At 45.2% G+C, this 21,398-nt stretch overlaps 1 protein-coding gene across 1 annotated transcript in view; it reads right to left on the bottom strand.

The window, feature by feature from the left end:
- Window positions 1-21,398, bottom strand: part of SS18L2 (SS18 like 2) — a 389,778-nt gene that overhangs the window by 150,670 nt on the left and 217,710 nt on the right. The window contains exon 5 of the mRNA XM_044081243.1: window positions 10,408-10,468. Within this exon, the coding sequence (XP_043937178.1) occupies window positions 10,446-10,468 (23 nt within the window). The 3' untranslated portion in view covers window positions 10,408-10,445. The remainder of the gene's footprint in view (window positions 1-10,407; window positions 10,469-21,398) is intronic.

Here is a 21,398-nt window from a genome sequence, read left to right as displayed (position 1 = left end):
TTTTCCAACTGAAGGATAGGGCATCCAATTTTCCATGCCTTTTTGTGATGAGTTCTTGTGCAGAATTTGTCCAACTGATAATTTTGGGGAGGGGCAAATAGATCTATGTCTGGGCTCCCCCATTTCTGTGTTAACATACTGAAGACTTGTGGATCCAGTTTCCATTCGTGCGGGTCCATAAGATTTCTGCTTATGTCGTCTGCCAGAGTATTTTGTTTTCCTGGCAGGAACTGGGCTTGAAGATGTATTTGGCAAGTCAAAGCTGTGTTCCACAATGTCACGGCTAGTCTGCAAAGGGGGTAGGAATGTGTACCCCCCCCCCTGCTTGTTTATGTACCACATAACCGTGGTTTTGTCCGTCTTTATCAGTAGTTGTCCTGGATGAAGTAAGTCCTTGAAGGCTGTCAGAGCATTCTGAACAGCTAGCATCTCATTCTGGTTGATATGCAGATGCATTTGTTTTGGACTCCATTTGGCCTGAATGCATCTCCCCGCCAGGTGGGCCCCCCCCCAAGCATAGTCTGATGCATCTGTAGTTAGGGTTTGGGTGGCAGAGGGTAGAGTAAATGACCGTCCCTTGTTTTGGTGACATGTCTCTGCCCACCATTTTAGGCAGGGAATGAGAGGAATAAGAAGTTATGTACTCACCATAACGTTCCATCTGAGTAGGTAGTTCATTTGTCTGCAACCTGTGGGTTACGGATCCGATATCGGATCCGAGCCAGCAACTTGTTTCAAGCTAATGAATCTGAGCTCCTAGCTCCTCCCTTCACCCATAATCCCCTGCTAGCACTCCATGACCTCAGATAGAGTTTGCCCCTCAATATATATCCAACAAAAGGATATCTAACTACCAGTAGATCCGAAGAAGGCCAGGGGGAAGGAGGGGTGGATGGTTTCAGACAAATGAACTACCTACTCAGATGGAACGTTATGGTGAGTACATAACTTCTTAATCTGAAGTAGGATGTTCATTTGTCAGCAACCTGTGGGACAGGGTCCCCAGCACCTGCACCTTGGGTGGCCATCATGGAAGGATATTACGAAGCACCGCAGAGCCAAAGGATGCTCTCCCTCTAGAAAGCACGTCTAGTTTGTAGTGGTTAATAAAGGTATGAGATGAAGCCCAAGTGGCTGCAGAACAAATATCATCCAATGGAACTCTAGACTTGAAGGCATCAGAGGTAGAAATGGAGCGGGTGAAATGAGCATGAACACCTTCTGGTGCGGGTCTACCAGAGGCTTGATACGCCAATAGGATACATTGAGAAATCCAGCGAGATAAAGATACTTTAGAGATAGCTTTCCCCAAGTTAAATTTGGCAAATGAAACGAACAGCTGGTCGGATTGTCTATGGCCAGCTGTCCTACGAGTATAAAAGCGATGCTGCCTATGAACATCTAATGAGTGCAGCTTGTACTCTCCCTTATTCTGATATTTAGGGAAGAAAACCTGTAAATTTATGGATTTATTTAAGCTGGTTTCTGATGCTATCTTGGGAAGAAAGGAGGGATTGATCCTGAGGTACACTATCTGGGTGAAAGATCAGGTAAGGAGGCTTCACAGAGAGCTTGAAGCTCAGACACTCTTTTTGCTGAAGTGATGGCTACAAGAAAAGCTGTTTTCCATGACAAGAATTTGAGATCTACTGAAGCAGCGGGTTCAAAGGGTGGAGCACTCAAGGCTTGAAGAACTAATGTAAGATCCCAGTGGAGCACGGCTTCCTTTACAGGGGGTCTAAATAAAAAGGTGCCCTTGAGAAAGGTTTTACACAACTTGGCCGACATCAAAGGCACTTTATCATGTCCCACATGGTAATGTGATATGGCTGCCAATTGCACTTTGACAGCTGAACAACTAGCGCCTTCCTGAAAGAGTTCAGTTAGGAAGTCTAATATGGATGGAAGAGGAGCCGTAAAGGGATCTAGATCGTGATGCTCCACCCAGATGTAAAAGCGTTTCCATTTACTGTGGTACACTTTCCTGGTGGAGGGCTTATGCGCTGCCACGAGGATGGCTTTGACTGGTGAAGAGATACCGGGAGTCCTAACTAGGAGTGGAACTGGAGCAACCAAGTTGTCAGTTTCAGATTGTCCAGGTTTGGAGTTGGTAAGTTCGACGGATGGGAGACGAGATCCGGAGTGGGATCGAGAATCCAAGGGTGATTCACAAGGTGAGACCACAGGTAAGGGAACCAAATTTGCCGAGGCCAGAATGGGGCAATGAGGATCATCTTGCTCCCCAACTGTGAGGCTTTCTGTAAGAGTTGTATCATTAGTGGTAGAGGAGGATAGGTATAGAGTAGACCGGGTGGCCAAGCATGCACCAGAGCATCTCTTGGAATTTCCCCTAGAGAGGGGATTAGAGTGAAGAAATTGCCGCATTTGGTGTTTGATGGAGATGCAAAAAGATCGCAGCAGGGTTGCCCCCCAGTTGCAAATATCTGCTTCGCTACTAGTGGATTGAGAGACCACTCGTACGGGGTAAGAAGGGTGCGACTGAGCTTGTCCGCTAGGATGTTGGTCCTCCCCAGAATGTGCGTTGCAATCAGAAAGCGGTTGGAGGAGATAGCCCATTCCCACACTCTCATGGCTTCGCGGCATAGAGGGTAAGATCTGGTTCCCCCCTGTTTGTTGATGTACCAGACCACCGACCTGTCTGACTGAATTGCAATCGTTCCTGTGGGGAGGAGGCCCTGAAGTGCTTGCAACGCCAACAGCACCGCTCTCATCTCCAGAACGTTGATATGCAGGGAGGTCTCTGTATCGTTCCACGTGCCTTGGACTGTCCTGCCTGAATAATGCCCCCCCCCACCCGAGGCGGGAAGCATCCGTGGTCACCGTGGCGAGAGGTGCAGAAGGGACGGCCCGTATGGAAGTTCGAGGCTTGGAGCCACCATAGTAGTGCCCTCCTGCAAGCCTTGCTGATAGCAATGGGATGGTGGAGAGGAAGGGATAGAAAGGACCATTGCAGCAGAAGAGTCCATTGCAGTACCCGCATGTTCAAACAGGCGCATGGAAGGAGCGTAATCGCTACCGCCATGGAGCCTAATTCCGCTGGTGAAGCCTCTGATTGGAGGATAGCCTGCACATGAAGTTGTAAGTTCCGGATTCTCTCGGAAGTTAGGAAGGCTCGCAACTCTCTGGTGTCTATTCTGGCACCTATGAATTCTATGACCTGCGTTGGAGCCAGTAGAGATTTGCCGACGTTGATAGTAATGCCTAACTGTGGGGCTAGACTGAGAAAGAAGTCTCTTGCTGAGCAAGTAGATGCCTTGTTGGTGCGGTCAGGAGCCAGTCGTCCAGGTATGGAAAGACCTGTATTCCCTGGAGTCTCAGGTGGGCCGCAATCACTGCTAATACCTTGGTAAACACCCTGGGGGCTGTAGTGAGGCCAAAGGGAATGACCCTGAACTGGTAGTGACTGGCCCCCAGCCAGAAGCGAAGGAACCTCCTGGATAGTTTGTCCATTAAAATGTGGCAGTACGCATCCTTGAGGTCTATGGAGCACATCCAATCGTTCTCCCTCAAAAGGGGGAGAATAGATTGAAGAGTGACCATCCGGAATTTTTCCTTGGTTACTGACAGGTTCAAGCGGGAAAGGTCTAGGATCGGTCTCAAGTCCCCCGTCTTTTTTGGCACCAAAAAGAACCTGGAGTAGAACCCTAATCCGAGCTGGTCTTGGGGGACGGGCTGGATGGCTCTTTTTCTTAGCAGCTGCTGAATTTCTGCAGCTGCGGCCTCCCTCTGATCGGGTGGTACATCGGGGAGGTTCTTGGATTTGGGGACATGGAGTAGTGGTATTTTGTACCCTCTGGATATAATGCGAAGCACCCAGCGGTCTGTTGTGATGGACTCCCATGCTGCTAGGTGTTCCGTGAAGCGCCCTCCGACTGCCTCCAGAGTGGAGCAGCCGAGCAACCCCTCAGGGCTGCTGCGCGGGCCGCTCAGAGAAAGGTTCTCTGGACCCAAAGTTTCTCGAAGCCCCTCTGCCCCTGGGGCGGCATCCTCCCTGTCCACCTCTGCCATGGTAGGAGTGGTTGTCCGGAGCTGGTTGAGAATGTTGTGATTTTCAGAACCACATCTTCTTCTGACCCTTTTGGATCCTTGAAAAGGACCGCTGGGGAGCAGAGAAGCAAACTCCGATGGCAGACGACGTCTTCCCCTGTCCTTCTCGCTCTGGACAAGTGTCTCGAACTGTTTTGCCAAAAAGGGCAGAACCATCGAAAGGGGCGTTCGCGAAGGACGCTTTAAAGGGCTCCGCAAAATCGCAATGACGGAGCCAGGCCTGATGTCTCATGACTAGGCCTGCTCCGCTAGCCCTAGCGGCTCCCTCAGTGGCATGGGACAATAGCCGCATAGAGGTGTTTGAAATTGATCTCAGAGTGGCCATTCGGGTGGAGTACAATTGTTTGCCATCCTCCGACATGGACTCAGGGGGGGATGCAGCGTATTCTTTGATAAGATCCCGCTGCATCCTGATGACATGTTCCATATAGTTCAGACACCTTACTGAGAAGGTCGCTGAACTAAAGACTCGCTTCCCTAAGCGGTCCAAACGGGACTCTCTGCTCGGTGGATGGACTGAGGGGGCTCTCCTGAGCCAATTCCCTCTTCGTGGCTGCCGCCGTCAACATGGCATCTATGGGGGGCCCCTTACTCCAATGTGATCGGTCTGAGGGGGGACTAAGAATTGTATCCGGGCGTTTCGGTATTGGCTCCACGGTGTCCGGATCCTTCCACGCTCTGGTGGTAATGAGGTCCACCAGGGGGTCGGCCGGAGGGGACACCCAAGAGGTAGACGGGCCTGCCTCGAATGCCTCCAGAAACACAGACTAGTCAGAGGAAGACTTGGGGGGCAGACCACCCACCTCTGATCCTCAGCATCTCCATGAAGTCTCCAAAGGAGACATCCTCAGGGGTCGATCTTGGGGAGCCTTCCCCTTCCTCCAAGTCCGTGTCCTCGGTTAAGGACTCAGGGGAGTCCACGTGCCTCCTTTTGCACTTATGCTTACGGGGAACTTCCTCGGGGGGACTGTCAGAGGAGGCCTCGCCAGCAACATCTTGTTCCAATGGAACCATCTGTGACATCGAAGCAGGCTGTCCCTTTGGCTGGGTGATGGAAGCCTGGCCCAGCAGAGAGGGAGTGCAGGGAGGAGCCGATGCAAGGACCGGGGGTCCGGATGCTCTCAACAGAGCCCTCTCCACAACATCGAAGGCCGAGGGAGAGCCACTCTCTAATGGATCCGAAAGTCGGCTCCCACTCGGATCCGATGAAGGTAACGGAGCCGGCGCCGAGACAGTCGGATCCGAGGGACCAGTGGGCTCCGACCTGGACGGAGCCGAAGGCACACTGAATCCTCGGATCCGAAGCTCGGACCACGGCTCCGAGAGGTCGGATCCGAAGTACCAAGTACTATCGGTGCAGACCCACCCCCGGCTCCAACGCTGCTCGGCTCTGAACGCTCCGAACCCGGATAGCGGGTCGGAGAAGGAGCAATAGGGTGGAAAAAAGGTGTTGAGCTCCCCCCTTGGGGGGGGGGGGGGCAAGAGCACTCCCATCTGCAGCTGGGCCTGGATGAATCTTTGCATCATCCGGTCCAAGTCTGCATCGGATAAACTAAAAGTAGATCTCGAAAAGGCCACCGAGGCAGGCATGGAATGCCGCCTCGACGACCTCGACGGAGATCGGGTCTCCTCCTCCTCGGGCCCCGGGGAGAAACAAGGGGATCGGAGCAGAGAAGGAGGAGACCTAGAAGCAGTGGAGGGAGAAGCCCGCTTAGCTGGCGGGGCCGAAACAGAGGTCTCGGCCCACCGCTTGTGGTGCTTCTCCCTCCGTTTCTCCCTCCTGGCCTCCCTGTCCTCCGACACTTTAGCGGGAGTTTGAGTCCCGGACGGAGGCAGGAGTGGCAGCGAGAAAAGGCTGTGGTGGAGCCACGGGAGCAGCAGAGGTAGCGGAGGCCGAAGCCGAGTCCGGGGGTAAAAGTCCCGCAAGGACCAGCTTTGACCTCTGCTCTTTCAGTGCCCTGGGGTTGAACGCTGCACAGATGGTACAGCCTGAGGTGAGGTGTTCAAGCCCAAGGCACCGAACGCACCAAGTGTGGCCATCAGCCGGGGAGAGCTTATGGCCACACTCGGTACATTTGGAAAATATGGCTTTTGGGGCATCAGCCATTTTTTTAAAGAAAAAACACAACTACACACACACACAGGCCCCAAAAAGAACACACACGCACACACTAACAACCAGCGAAGGGAGGGGGAACTAATTAAAGAAAAAAATAATAAGGGAGCCTAACACTTACACACTTTTTCTTATTTAATTTAACTAAAAAAGAAAACTTCTGACAGGAAAAGTACAGACAAAAGCAGTAAAATTCCACTTAGCTGACGAGCTGAAGAGGATCCAGCCATCCACAAGCGCGGCAAACTAGATCTGGGGTCATGGAGGGTTAGCAGGGGATTATGGGTGAAGGGAGGAGCTAGGAGCTCGGATCCATTAGCTTGAAACAAGTTGCCGGCTTGGATCCGATATCGGATCCGTGACCCACAGGTTGCTGCCAAATTAACATCCTACTTCAGATTCATTGTTTCCAGACTGTGACAATGTTGACTCCATAAACTTTTTAGGTACCACTGATGTTTCCTCATGTGCAGTCTTGCATATGGAATTAGTAGGATGCCATGAACCCCAAAGCCTGCAGAATTTGTCTTGCAGATAACTGGGTTTTTGTTGCCATTTGCTTGAAGTATGTTGTCAGTTGCCTTTGTTTGCCTGGCGTTAAGGTAAGCCATCTGGGCAGTTGTATTCAAGCTTGCACCCAGGAATGTATTTGAGAGGGTACCAGCTGGGATTTCTTTTCATTTATTGTGTACCCTAGGCATGTTAGCAGCCTTTTTACAAATGCCAGATGTTTAAGTGTCCTTGTCCTCTGCTTGAATGAGACAGTTGTCCAGATAAGGATAAAGTTGTATGCTTCTTTGTCTGCAGAATGCAATTACTGGTGCCAGGCACTTTGTAAAGACCCTGGGCGCAGTAGATAAGCTAAAGGGCAGTGCAGATAATTGGCAATACAAAAAAAATGCTTTGAAGCGAAGGTATCTTCTGCAGGACTCCCTTACTGAGATATGCAGGTATGCCTCAAGTCTAGAGTCACTAACCAAGCGTTCCTGCCCAGCATAGGCAGTAGCTGTTAAGTCAGCATTTTGAATTTTGGAATGTCCAGGAACATGTTCAAAATCGGTAAGTCCAGTACTGGATGCCAGGAATTGTCTTTTCTGGGTACCAGGAACAGTCTTGAATAAAAACATTGTCCTTTTTTCTGTGCTGGTACTGGTTGAATAGCCCCCATATCCATGAAGGACGTAACTTGTTTCTGAGCCTCTGCCCATTGATTTTGTGGCAGATCTGGCCAACCGTTTTGAAATTGGCAAAGTACGGAAATGAAGTCTATACCCCTGGGATACTATGTTTAATACCCACGTATCCTTGGTAATTAACTGCCACTTTTGAGCATGAAGTGCTAGTTTTCCACCCAAGGGGGCTGCCAAAAGATAAGTGCTTGGTGATGGTAGAATAAAGTCATTGAGACTGCTTACTGTAGGGTTGTGCTTGGTTTCCTCCAGATTTGAAGGTGGAGGCACCCCATTGCTTTGACCTGTAAGAACCCTGTGATTGGTACCTGGAGCCTTTTGAATGCCTGGATTTGCCTTGAGTGTCTCTGTTGGACACAGGAAAGGACCAATTTTTAGTAGGCCAGTGCCTACTGAACTTGGGTGTCTGCACTTGCAAGAAATCTTTTACAGTTTACATAGATTTAGCTTTGTCTTCCATTTTCTTTAAAACCTCTTCTGCCTTATTACCTAACAAGTATCATGCTGCAAGCGGGCATCCAACAATTTAGCTTTAACATTATCAGGCAGATTTTGCTACTTGAGCCAGGCATGCCTTCTAATCACAGATCCAGTAACTGCGGCCCTGCAAGAGGCCTCCAAGGAATGAAAACCACATTGCAAAGTATGCTTTCCAACCTGTTTTGTTGAATGCAGTAATTCCTGTAACTATTTTCCACACAATCAGAAATCAACATAATTTTCTGTTTCATTAAGCCCATAACATGCTGTTGATATTTAAGCATATGAAACTGGCAATTTAAGGCCCTGATTGCCAAGGTAGCAGGTGTATAAACCTTCTTTCCCCATCTATCCAGTGCCCTGGAATCTCTATCAGAGGGGGTAGGATTTTTGGCTGTAGAGGCCTTTACACCCGTGAGACCCTGTGAAATTGTCTCAGGATCAGCAGCAGGATTTTTGAATAGAAATTTGTGGGAGTCAGGAACCCTGTAATAATCTGTCTGGCTTACTAGGCGCCGGAGGTAGGGAATCGGGAGCCATGCTTGATTCTGAAAACACATCATCAACAATGTCTAATACAGGAGGTCTTGCCAAAGGTCTATGCTGAGGAAGAAAATCCCTAAGCCTCTTTTTTGATTCAGAGAAGTCCTGACTTTCCCAGTGAAAATGTTCCCTTAAAGTATGCAAAGTCTCTCCAAAAGAGTAATCCTCAGGAGGAGATGCAGATAGGATGGATTCCTCTGCATCAGAATCCTCATAGGGTGGAACAGAAAATTCCTAATCAGAAAAGGAATCAGAAGAAATAGAAACCTCATCTGAAGATTCATAATCCGTGCCTTGCCTAGGCCTCTTAGTAGGAGGGGTTGGGAACCCCTGATCAAGGTAATTGAGTCCTCAGCCATTTTGATAATCTGTTTTTTTAGGCACAGGGGCCTGAGCATGTGGCTCATGCGTCAGTGTTTTAGACATAGAAGATGTTTTGGACCTTGTTTTTGAGGCTGGCGTCGGTTTAATATAAAAATGTTGAGGCCTGAAAACACCCTCAGAAGCCAGTGCCTGCTCAGCGGCTCCAGACCCATCCAAGGGAGAGACATCCACTGGTTCAATACTTTGAGAATCTCGCGACTCCGAATGGGTCTCGTTAGAGGACCACGACTCAAAAGTAGCGAGTATCAGGGGCTGTGAAAGCGCCTCACTGAGTACCGGCGACTGGCTTAGGAGAAGCTTAGTCGGTTTTGGACCTCGACGGTCTGTCTCTTTCTTTGCGTTTTTTGTGAACTCCAGTAGTCGGATTACTAACAGACAACATTTCAGGATAATTAAATCTTGATCCAAAATATTTAGAAGCAAAAATATACTGACGCTTAATAGTGCTTTGGTTAAATCTAGCACAAAACCGACAGCAAGACATGTTATGATCTGGGCCTAGGCAAGGAATACTGTACAAATGAAAATCCTTATGAGGTATTTGCTTCCCACAAGTAATGCAATTATTAAATTTTACTGACATGGGTAAGGAGCAAGAAAATGTTTCCCCAACGGGGTACTTAGCTTTAGTTTGAAGACTTCGGTTCTGAAACTCGAATGCAAAAATTTCAGGAGTCAGACGACCAGCACTTGCAAACTGCTTCTGCTTCGGGCACCATGCAGCAAGAAATACTGAATAAAATGGCGTTGGCTGCATATTTTATACCCCTGACGACCTGACGTCATGGAAGAGGAGACAGCAACAGACGCAGGACCCAAGACTTTGTTATTCAGGCCGACTGAGGGCAACCTGCCAGCAGATTACCCAAATGTAATGACTGCAACAGTGAACACGAAGAACATCTGCATGTCAAACTCTTTCACATTCTGTTGTAGCAAACATTAATACAGAGACGGCTTATTTCTATTTGTTTACTGGGTGGGTTGGCTTGTCTGACTCTTCAGCCATAACCAGAATGAAGTGAAGAAAAAAGTAAACAGTCCAGTATGTTGACAAAATAGTACAATTATAATGAAGTATTAGCACAAATAAATATGACAAACCCTCAAGTACAATATTTACAAAACCAACACTGAAGTTCTTCTTTGAGTGGGTTGCAGAACAAAGGGAATCAATTAGCCTATGTCTCTAAAGCATGAGCTTTCAGCGTCCTTGGAGATTCTCTTTCAACATTGTTATAAAAACAGAAATAATTTGTTTTTCAGTGATTTCACAGGGTATGGGCTTTCAAATTCATGGTCCAAACCTAGTGAGTGCTTTTCCCCCCAGATGTAGATTTGAACCTTGGACTGACTATGAAGGGAGCATCATTACAAGCTTCTCCAAGACTGCAGGACTAATGTCTGAATGGTAGCTGTTAATGATGGCAAACCCAGTACAATAATTTTGTACTAGTACCAAGATGAAAAAGAAATTGGCTCTGCACTGGACAGGAAGCCAGTTGAGTCCTTTGATGAGGACACTGATGAATGTAGTATGATGCAATGAATCCAAATCTGCACATTTTACTCACTCACTACAAACACTAAAAGACCACACAAATGCTACAGGAGTATGCTACTCACCAGAAATTCTGTAAATGGGCAAAGTATATGGAATGAAATTAGACTCGTTTGGCAACCATCCCTGAAAAAAAAATTACACCATTAAACTGTGTAACATGACTACTCCATAACTGATACTGTAGCCACAAAACACAGCAAAAACAGTGACATGATTGGTTTATCTGAATCAAACAGCTCCTCTCAGTTATTTGCAATTTGTAGGTCATCATTTCCAAAAACTCAATTGCACATTTTCAGCTGCAGCAGCAGCAATACCTATACATTCCAAGTTAAAGAAAAGGTGGCTAAGTACTTGACATAACTCATGACCCTTTCATCTAGGTCCATCCAATATGATTTGCGGGTCCTTGAGTCATTCATCAAATCTGATCTAGTATGACTTTTGCTCTAGCATCGAACTCAATTTTTCCCTTCCAGAGCTAGCATCTCTCCTAAGGTTGAATTTGCGGACTGTACAAGGACCAAATACTGAAACAAAAAAAAATAAAAAAGCAATACTGAATAGATTTAGAAAGGGCCCCGCAGTTCCTAAGTAAGAATGACAATTTGGAAGGGATGTTTTATTGGACAGACCTGAAAAAAAAGGATCCAGTGTTATGGTTAGTACACAACGATCATATCCTAATCATCCAGTTCATCCAATCTGACTTGTGGTTCAGAATCCTAAGCTACCCATCAACTTGGAAGGAATCATGACAGGAGATCTCCAAGGCCAGTGGCCCCAAAGAAAGCCAGGGAGCCTAAATACAATATCTACCTTATAATGCTTGACAAAGGTATGCAATTTAGACCAAGTTGCTGCAGCACCAGTTTCATCCACAGATTAATTCTTGAAGATTGTGGAAATAGAGACAAACCTTGTGGAACGAGCTTCTGGACAACTAAAGTTTTATTATTGGAAGCATACGCAAAAGAAATACAGTCAGATACTCATATGGGCAGTGAAACTTTTGATACCATTATCTCCACTTTATTAGGCGTGAAGGACACAAAGCAGACAATCCTTCCTACTTGGACTTAGTTTTGTGCGGGTAAAATCTTAGCCGTTTGTGAATGTACTCACCTTTGTTAGACTGATTTGGGAAGAAAACTAGTAAATGAGATTTATATAGATTCAAATTAATTTTGGATGAAAAGGCCAGATTTGTCCAGAGATGCTTTTCTCTTATGAAACCACAACTAAGGAGGATTGTTAGGCAGGGCCTGTAATTCCAAACTCCTCCTTGCTGATGTCACTTGTAGCAAACAATAAAAACCTTCAAATGTGGCAGAGCCTGGCTGAAAATGAGTACGTTAAGGATACTAAATACAAAACTGAGGTTCCATGAAGGAACTGGTTCTTTTAGGAAAGAATAAATATGCTCTTCAAAAAGGCCATACATATTCTACGAACATGGTAGCTGCACACAGTTCTAGTTGGATTTTAAATGTAGAATGACCAGACACCAAGATGAAAAACCTGAAAGAACCTAAACTAAGTGTCGATGTCTGAAGCAGCTGCAAACACTTCCACTTATTGCTGGTCGATTCACTTAAGAATACAGACAACATTCTGAGATGGGAAGAGTCTTCTGTCATTAAGGGAATTAGAGAAACAATGCAGTGAACTTGAGCATGTCAATGTATTTGGACTTGCTATGGATGCGTTGGTATGAGAAAGTGATGCAAAGTGAACACCCATTGCCAAAAACTCGCTGCTTACCAGCACAGGTGTAGAATCCAGATCCTCCAATTTGTTCAAATACCACATTACTCTTGTCTGAAGAGAAATCACTCCCAGAGGCAAGACGTCCAAAAATTCTTGTGAGGAGAAAAGCCCTCATCTCCAGGATATTTACATGAAGATTAGCTTCTAGATGACTCCTAGTCCATTGTGCTATCTTCACTTTGTAAGCCTTCCCCACCCCAGAGAGAAGGTACCTGGGGTGACAACTGCTGCAAGATGATCTAGTAGGTCTTCCAACATAAATGTTGGGATAAGTTGGCCACCAATTCAAATGAATCTAGCAAAGCTGAGCAATGACTAGGAAGGACAGGTGATACGGCAAGACAAAGTACAGTTGTGTACCTACCATAAATGTAGATGTTAGAGTGTATTCACTATTGCAGTCATTACAATTGGGTTATCCTGCTGGCAGGCTACCCGCAGTTGGCCTGAATTCCAAAGTCCTGGTCCGGCGTCGGTTGCTGTCGCCTCCTCCCTGACGTCAGTGCGCCAGGGGTATAAAAGATGCAGCTGATGCCATTTTCTTCAGTTTTTCTTGCCCCAGATGTCAGGTGCCCCCAAAAGGGGACGCTAATTTATGCCAATAAGCATGCATGCAGTAAAGTAAACTCTTTCTTCATCTACAAGCAAATACACCACATAGGTTGTATAGACTAGAGAAGTACAGATAAGTCCCAGCAAAGGAAAGGGGGATTGTGGGTGGGTAACCTGGATTGCAACAGTGAATACACTCTAACATCTACATTTATGGTAGGTACATAACTGTATTATGTTCATCGTGTTTCACTGTTGTAGTCATTACAATTGGGGTGAATCCCAAAGCTAAGGTTGGGAGGCTGGGGCTAAATAGGATTAGGAGAGGCTATGAGGCCCTGCATAACTGCAGTGGCAAAGCCTGCCCTGGATGTAAAGTAGAGAGGTAAGTGATGGTGCTTTGTAAAAGTATGCACTGAACTCCCAAGTTGCAGCCTCTAAGATGTCTTTGGTTGGTACTCCTCTGAGGAAGGCTGCTAAAGTGGCTGCTGCTCTGGTTGAATGTGGCCTAATGCCCTTAGGCACTGATTTGCCATGCTGTGAATAGCAGAAATGAATGCAGTGGCCTATCCACTTTGAAATAGTCTGCTTTGAGATAGCCTTTCCTTGTGATCCTGCAGCATATTCCACTAGAAGTTGTTCAGTCTTTCTGAAAGCTTTGGTTCTGTCCAAGTAGAAGCGTAGCTGCCTGTGAATGTCCAAAGAATGCAGAAATCTCTCACCCTTATTCTGTGGTTTTGGATAAAAGGTAGGCAAATGAATTGTTTGGTTCAGGGCCACAATGGACACTACCTTAGGCATAAATGTCAGGTTTGTCCTCAGAGAAACCCTGTCAGGATGGAAAATAATAAAAGGTTCCACAACCATGAGTGCCTGTAACTCTGAGACTAGTCTTGCAGAGGTTATTGCTAGGAGCAAAGCTGTTTTCCAAGATAAGAATTTAGTATCAGCTGTAGAAGCTGGCTCAAAAGGAGGCAGTGTGAGTTTTTCCAAGACATAATTGAGGTCCCATGCAGGTACTGGTGCTCTCCTTGGAGGTCTTATGTTTTTGGCCCCTCTGAGGTACTGCCTTAGTAATGGATGAGAAAAAATACGTGGTTCTGTATTGTAATGAGCTGAAATGGCAGAGGCATGAATCTTAATTGATGAAAGGATAGGCCTTTGCCCAGCATCTCAGTTAAGTATTGCAAAATCTGAGGAATATTTGGTACAATCATGTCAATTCCTTGTGCCCGGTTCCACGCACAAAATCTCTTCCATTTTTCTGCATAAGATTTTCTGGTGCTAGGCCTCCTGGCCTCCAAAATAACATCCATCACCGCTTTAGAGAGGTGTGTTTTGAATGGTTGCATTATCCTCCATGCTGCCAGACTTAAGGTCCTGAGTTGGTTGTGCAGGATCTGACTGTTTTGTTGGGTCAATAAGTGAGGATTTGAGGTAATGTCCAGGCTGGGCATTGAGACAAGTTCTTTAGGACTGGGTACCAGTGCTGGTGGGGCCAGTCTGGGGCAATCCGTATAATTTTTGGCTTCTCTTGTCTGACCTTTAGGAGTACCTTGGGGAGGAGAGCAGTGGAGGAAAGGCATATACTGTTAAGTTGTTCCAGCTGAAAGATAAGAGCATCCACTTTCCATGATTGCTTGTGATAAGTCCTTGTACAGAATCTCTGTAGTTGGCAGTTGTGAGGGGAGGCAAATAAGGTCTATGTCCTGGCATCCCCAGTTCCTTATTATCATGCTGAAGACTTGCGGATCCAATTTCCACTCGTGGGGATCCATTAGGTTTCTGCTTAGTTCATCTGCCAGAGTATTTATCTTTCCTGGCAGGAATTGTGCTTGCAGATGTACTTGGTAAGTCAATGCTGTGTCCCACAAAGTCATGGCTAGTCTGCAGAGGGGTTAGGAATGTGTGCTTCCCTGCTTGTTTATGTACCACATGATTGTAGTATTGTCCGTCTTTATCAATAGTTGTCCTGGATGAAGTAGATCCTTGAAGGCTGTCAGGGCATTATGAACAGCTAGCATCTCTTTTTGATCAATATGTAGATGCATTCGGCTTACGGACAATGTGTCCTGAATACATCTTCCTGCCGTATGGGCCCCCCCAGGCATAATCGGATGCATCTGTTAATGTCTGCCTGGCTTTGGGTAAAGTGAAAGGCTGTCCCTTGTTGTGGTGACAGGCCTTTGCCCACCATCGAAACTCCTGTTGCAGGCAGGGAATAAGGGTAATTATTTCCAGGCTGTGGCAATCTCGAGTCCAAACACTTTTTAGATACCATTGTAGTTTCCTCATATGCAGTTTTGCATATGGAATTAGTAGAATGCAGGATGCCATGAAGCCCAAAGCCTGCAGAACTTTAATTGCAGGTAGCTGGGTCTTTGTTGCCATCATTTGAAAGTAACGAGTAAGTTGCCTTTGCTTGTCTTGCATGAGATAAGCCATCTGGGCAGTTGTATTTAAGCTTGCACCCAGGAATATTATCTCTTGAGAGGGCACTAGTTTTGATTTCTTTTCGTTTACTGTGTACCCTAGTCAAATTAGTAATCTTTTTACAAACGCCAGATGTTTTAGTAGAATGCCCTTGCTCTCTGCTTGAATAAGGCAGTCGTCCAAGTAGGGATATATTTGAATTCCTTTTTGTCTGCAAAATGCAATTACTGGTGCCATGCATTTTGTGAAGACCCTGGGCGCAGTAGAGAAGCCAAAGGGCAGTGCAGAGAATTGGTAATGCATTGAGCCAGCTATGAATCTGTGGTATCTTCTGCAAGATTGTCTGATTGGGACATGCAGGTATGCCTCCTTGAGGTCCAGAGTAACTAGCCAAGCCTTCTTGCCCAACATGGGTAGAAGTTGCTGCAGTGTCAACATTTTGAATTTTGGAACATCCAGGAAAGTATGTAGAATTGACAGGTCCAGTATTGGTCTCCAAGCTTTGTCCTTTCTGGGTACCAAGAAATGTCTTGAGTAAAATCCTTGTCCCTGTTCTTGCTGTGGTACTTTTTGAATAGCTCTCATGTCCATGAGAGCAGAAATTTGTTTTTGTGCCTCTGCCCATTGATTTTGTGGCAGGTCTGGCATACCTTTTGACCTTGGAAGGGTGTGAAAGTGGAACCTGTAACCCTGAGACACAATATTCAGTACCCAATTTGTCTTGGGTGATCATGTGCCAATTTTGTGCGAAAAGTGCTAGCTTTCCCCCTAAGGGTGCTGCCAAAAGGTAAGTGCTTGGCATTTGTAGAGGGAAGTCATTGGGACTGTTTCCTATAAGGTTGGGATTTGTCTCCTCCACCTTTGGGGGCTGAAGCACCCCATTGTTTAGGTCTGTATGAGCCTTGGGGCTGAGATCTGCCTCTTGGGTGTCTGCATCTGTCTCTTTGTGGCCTGTCTGACACTGGAAAGGACCAGTTTCTGCTAAATCTAGGTGGCTGAACCTGTAAGAAATCCTTTACTGTCTGCATTGATTTTGCTTTATCCTCCATTTTCTTTAACACCTCTTCTGCCTTAACACCAAACAAAGTATCATGCTGTAGTGGAGCATCCAATAATTTTGCTTTAACATGATCAGGTAAACTTTATTCTTTTAACCAAGCATGTCTTCGAATGACAGAACCTGTAACTGCGGCTCTGCAAGAAGCCTCTAATGAATCAAAACCACATTGTAGAGTATATGCTTTCCCACTTGTTCAGCTGCATGTACTCACCAAGTTGGGGTTATATTTATGAAATGGAAGTTTATTAAATAAAAAAGCAATGGGGTAGGAGACAAACTTGAAACATCTTACAGTTTTACAAGAACTAAGATGGTAAAGATTATTATACCAAAGTGACCATAGTGACCATTCAGAATAAGTTGACAAAACTCTGTATGCAAGTATATACACACACACACACACACACACACACACACAGTTCTAGACATACATATAAGGTCCGTCGATCTATATACACATACAGGAAGTAACAGTAACAGTTCAGGTGCATTTGATCTGCTTCACCAAAAATCTTTGAGGAGGAGGGAAGGAGGGGAGGAGTCAAGAAAAAATGAAGATGGACAACACAGAAGGAAGGAGGGGAGGAGTCAAGAATAAATGAAGATGGATAACACAGATGGAAAGTTATGGCGCGTACATAACTTCTTTATCTGAGGTTGTCAATCTTCATTTTATCCTTGACAGATGGGACACTGTCCCCAGCTACCTAAAAAATTGGGTGGACTCACAAGAGGACAATCCTGAGTGCCAAAGAGCCAAAGGATGGTCTTCCCCCAGAGACCAAGTCAAGTTTGTAATGAGTAAAAGTATGGGGAGAAACTCAAGCAGCTGCTGCACACATGTCATCCATAGCTCTAGATATGAAGACTGCTAAAGTGGCTACAGACCTTGTAGAATGTGCCTTGACCAGTTTAGGCAAGTTATTTATTTTCATCATAAATGAAAGAAATATACTCTTTCAGCCACTTAGAGAGGGTAATCTTACTGACTGCCTTGCCCAACTTTGCAGTAGAAAAAACAGTTGACTTGATTGCCTTATAGTTTTTGTTTTGTGAAGACAAACTTGTCTATGGACGTCTACTAAATGTACAGTGTACTCTCCGTTAAGACAGGTAATTTAAAAGTCTAGCTAATATTAGCCTCTGGTACTACCTTGGGCAGGAAGGAGGGGTGTGTTCGTAAAGATACCCTATCCTTATGGAAAACTAGGTAAGGAGGTTCGGATAATGCCTGGATTTCTGAAATTCCTCTAGCTGAAGTAATGGCTGCCAAAGAGTCTTCCAAGACAGAAGCTTCTGACTGCATTCTGCAGATGGTTCAAAAAGGGGAATTTATTACAGACTGTAGTACTAAATTCAGGTCCCAAGGAGGAGTTGGATGTTTATATGGGGGGTTTTAACAAGTGTGCCTCTTAAGAATGATTTCCAAAGTCTGAGAGGCTAAAGAATGTTCTAAACCATTGTGAAGATTAGAAATTGCAGCCAATTGTACTTTTGACAGTGGATGGAGAAGCCCCAGCATTGAACAGAGATGCTAAGAAATTTAAAACATGCTCAACTAAAGCAGAGAAAGGATCAATTTTTCTTTTCATGGGCCCAAATTGTAGATCTCTTCCACTTAGTTTTCTAGGTTTATGAGCTGATAAAAGGATGTGACATACTGGAGAGAGTATAATAGGATGCCTGGCAATTAGTGGAATTGGAAGAACCACACAATCAGCTTGAGGTTCGAAATGCTTGGGGAAACTAGGCTGTCTGGATGGGACAGGAGAAATCTATACTGGGTCCAAAATCCAAGGTTGACTTATCAAGTAAAGCCAAAGGAGAACCAAATCTGTTGAGGCCAAAAGGGGGCAATGAGAATTACTGTACTCTTCAACCAGAGTTCTTTCTGTAAGAATTTGGGAATTAGAGGTACCAGGAAAAGGCATACAGTAAACTGGGCAGCCAATCGTGGAGTCTCTGGGCGACTTTCCCAGAGGGAGAAATCAGGACAAAGTCATTGCTGCACCTGTTTAGGGGAGATGCAAACAGGTCGGACAGCAAGATTGAAACCAACGATGGAATATCACTTTTGCCACTTCTAGACAGAGACACCACTCGTGAGGCTGAAGGATGCATCTGCTCAGCCTGTACGCAATCACAATGGAACTCTCTCGAATGTGCATTGCTATTAGAAAGCGAGTGGATGAGGTCGCCCACTGCCACACACTCAGCGTTTCTCGACAAAGGGGCTAAGACTTGGTTCCTTCCTGCTTGTTGATGTACCAAACCACTGACATTGCCAATCTGAACTGCAATAGACCCTGAAGAAAAGCAGTCTGAAAGGCCTGCAATGCAAGCAGCATCACTCATCTCCTGGACACTGATGTGTAAGTTGGCCTCCAATGGTGACCAACTGCCTTGGATTATTATGCCCATATAATGTCCCCTCGCCTCATCTGGGAGGTGGCCGTGGTCACTAAAGCCGTTGGCTCCAGAAAAACAAAGGGATGACTAAAGAATTTGCTCAGAACTCATCCACCAAAGAAAGTCCATTTTGCAGCGGCTGGTGATTAAGACTTGGTCTGACAATGGTCACCCACTGGGAAGCTAATAGCCATGTAGAGCTCTCATATGTAACCTGGCTAATGGGACTAGAGTTATGGAAGCTGCCATGGATCCTAGAACTTGCAGGACTAATCGTGCTGGAAATTCTTCCTGTGAATTAACTTACCACAATTCTCTGATGTCATTCTGGGGGAAGAGAAAACACTGAATCCTTGCAAGAGCAAGTGAACTGCTACTAAAGCCATGCATTTGGTGAACACCCTGGGGGTTGTGGCAAGTTCAAAGGGCATTACTTTGAATTGATAATGACTGGCTGCCAGCTGGAAGCGGGGGAACCTTCTGGAGCATTTGTCCATTTTTATATGGCAAGTCAGCGCATCCAGTCTTTCTTCAGCAAGGGAAGAACAGACTGTACCGTGACCATCCAGAACTCTGTTGGACAGACATGTTCAGTACACAGAGATCCAAAATTGGTCTCCAGTCCTCCTGTCTTTTTTGGCACTAAAGAATCTTTCAGAAGGTTCCAGATCCTTCTTGGTTTGGCAGGACTTGGGAGACTCATTTGTCCAGCAGTTTCTGAATTTCTTGCACAGCTGAATCATTCTGACTGGGTGAAACAGCATGGGTTTTCTTTTGAACAGGGAAGGTTGAGAAAAGGGCATGATATAACCTCTGGATACAATCTGTTGCTCCCAGGATTCTTTTTGTCAAGTTTAGCCAGGCATTTAGGTGCAAGGATAAAGCATTCCCCCAACTGCCTCCAGGAAGATAAAAATCGGGCTTCCCTTCAGGAACACTGAAAGGGCTTGCCTGGGAAGAAATCCCTGAAGCCCCGGTTTTGCAGACCACCCCTGCCATGAGGGTAGAGACTTCCATTTTGGATCCCCTCTCTGCCCCTGGGTAACTCTTCTCCATATGGGTCTTGGAAAGGCCTTTGTGATTTCTTGAATCTTATTTTTCCACCACTCCTGTGGCTCCTAGAGAAGGACCTTTGGGGAAGGGGGATGGAAAAACGTATGACCACAGCAGAAAGACACCTCTATAAAGTCTCTTTTACTTTAGGAAACAATCATACCGAGCAGGTAAAAGCTGGTTCAATAACAAATTCAAAAGCAGCAAGTAAAAGAACCACCTAACAGCACTGTATAAAACGCTTATTTAATCCAAAAATAAAAACAGTAAAAATATATCAAGTGAGCACTTTCACACTAAAGGTGCTTCATCAGATCTAAAAGCAAACCATGCTTAAATACAGCCAGAAAAGTTCAAAAATCACCTGGTCAAGTCACGTGACCTCAGCAAGGGTTTTAAAAGGTATATGCTCATTTAATCCTTTGTCAGATTGTAAAAGTAACATCCATTTATCACCTCCTCTGGTTCTTACATTCAATAATTCCAAAACTAAAAACTCGAGTTTTCAAGATCAGTGTTACAAATATGCATATATAAAGCATTCCCACTGTCATATCTGCTTACTTCATACAAGTGTTCCAGATACGATTCTTCAACATTTGATTAGTCTTACCAACATAGCAACATCCACATTGATCACAAACAGCCAAATAGACCAGATTGCTACTAGTACAGTCGCCACAGAAGTTGAATTTAAAAAGTACGTCCGTTAACAGGATGTGAAAAGGTATCAGTTTGAATGTACTTACACATGTTACATAATCTACGTGAATGTGTCCCTTTCCTAACAAATACAGGGTCTATTGCTAACTAGAGGTTTATGGCAAAGCAGTTTCTTAATGGAACTATTATTTCTATAGCAAAAGTGTGGAACATCATGGAAGTCCCAGCATCTGGCATCAGTAGTCAAAATATGCCAGTGCCTCTTAATGATATCACAGACAGGTTGAATGTCATTTGACTATGAAACACATTCTAAAATAATTTCTGTTATTATTCTCTTACCACAGTGTCAACACTATAGCTAAAAAAAAAATAGGGTCTGGCTGAATCATTTCTATGTGACAGAACGTCTTAACGTGCCATCCCTACTTTATGGTCAGAGTACCCCATAGAGCGAAAGTCCTCACTCAGGTTATCAGAACAAGAAAGCATATTATCATTTCTGTTCAGTCTTGCAGGTCTATAAAATTGCCCTTTCAGCACATTACACTTTACATACTTAGGGTGCATACTCTAGTGCAGTATGTTAACTCTATAGTAAACCACACAAGAAAGTTGAGTATCAAAACCATCAGGGGTATTCAAGACAAATCAATTATTAAGCTTTGGGAATGCTTAAATATGAACTTTAAAAAACTTCAGTGGCCTGATGTAAACAGCCCACAAAAACTCATTCAGGGACTATGAGCCAGTCCATACAAAGAACCCATCATCCACAAAATGTACATAATGTGAGATGTGCTGGAAAAAGTTACTTCTGTCTAGAACATAGACTCCCAATATGCAAGCAGCACGTTGGCATAACTATTTACACACATGATGCCCATAGCTACCCCGACCTTCTGATGGGCACAGCTGTCATGAAACATGAAGACATTATCAAGTATAATGTGAAGCAATGAACATATCAAGTGCATCTGACCTGTGGAATAATCAGAGTTTAGACAAAAACAGCCCAACAAAGTCCACTCCTACTTCATTAGGAATTACGGTGAAGAGAGATACTACATCCATGGTACCAAATATAACTTCATACTATTTCTGCAAGACCAA

Source organism: Protopterus annectens, chromosome 8.part0 (genome assembly GCF_019279795.1).
Source record: "Protopterus annectens isolate FY-2018-M chromosome 8.part0, PAN1.0, whole genome shotgun sequence".
Taxonomy (NCBI): domain Eukaryota; kingdom Metazoa; phylum Chordata; order Ceratodontiformes; family Protopteridae; genus Protopterus; species Protopterus annectens.
Note: the sequence above shows the minus strand (reverse complement) of the source record. Positions and strands in the feature narration are given on the sequence as shown.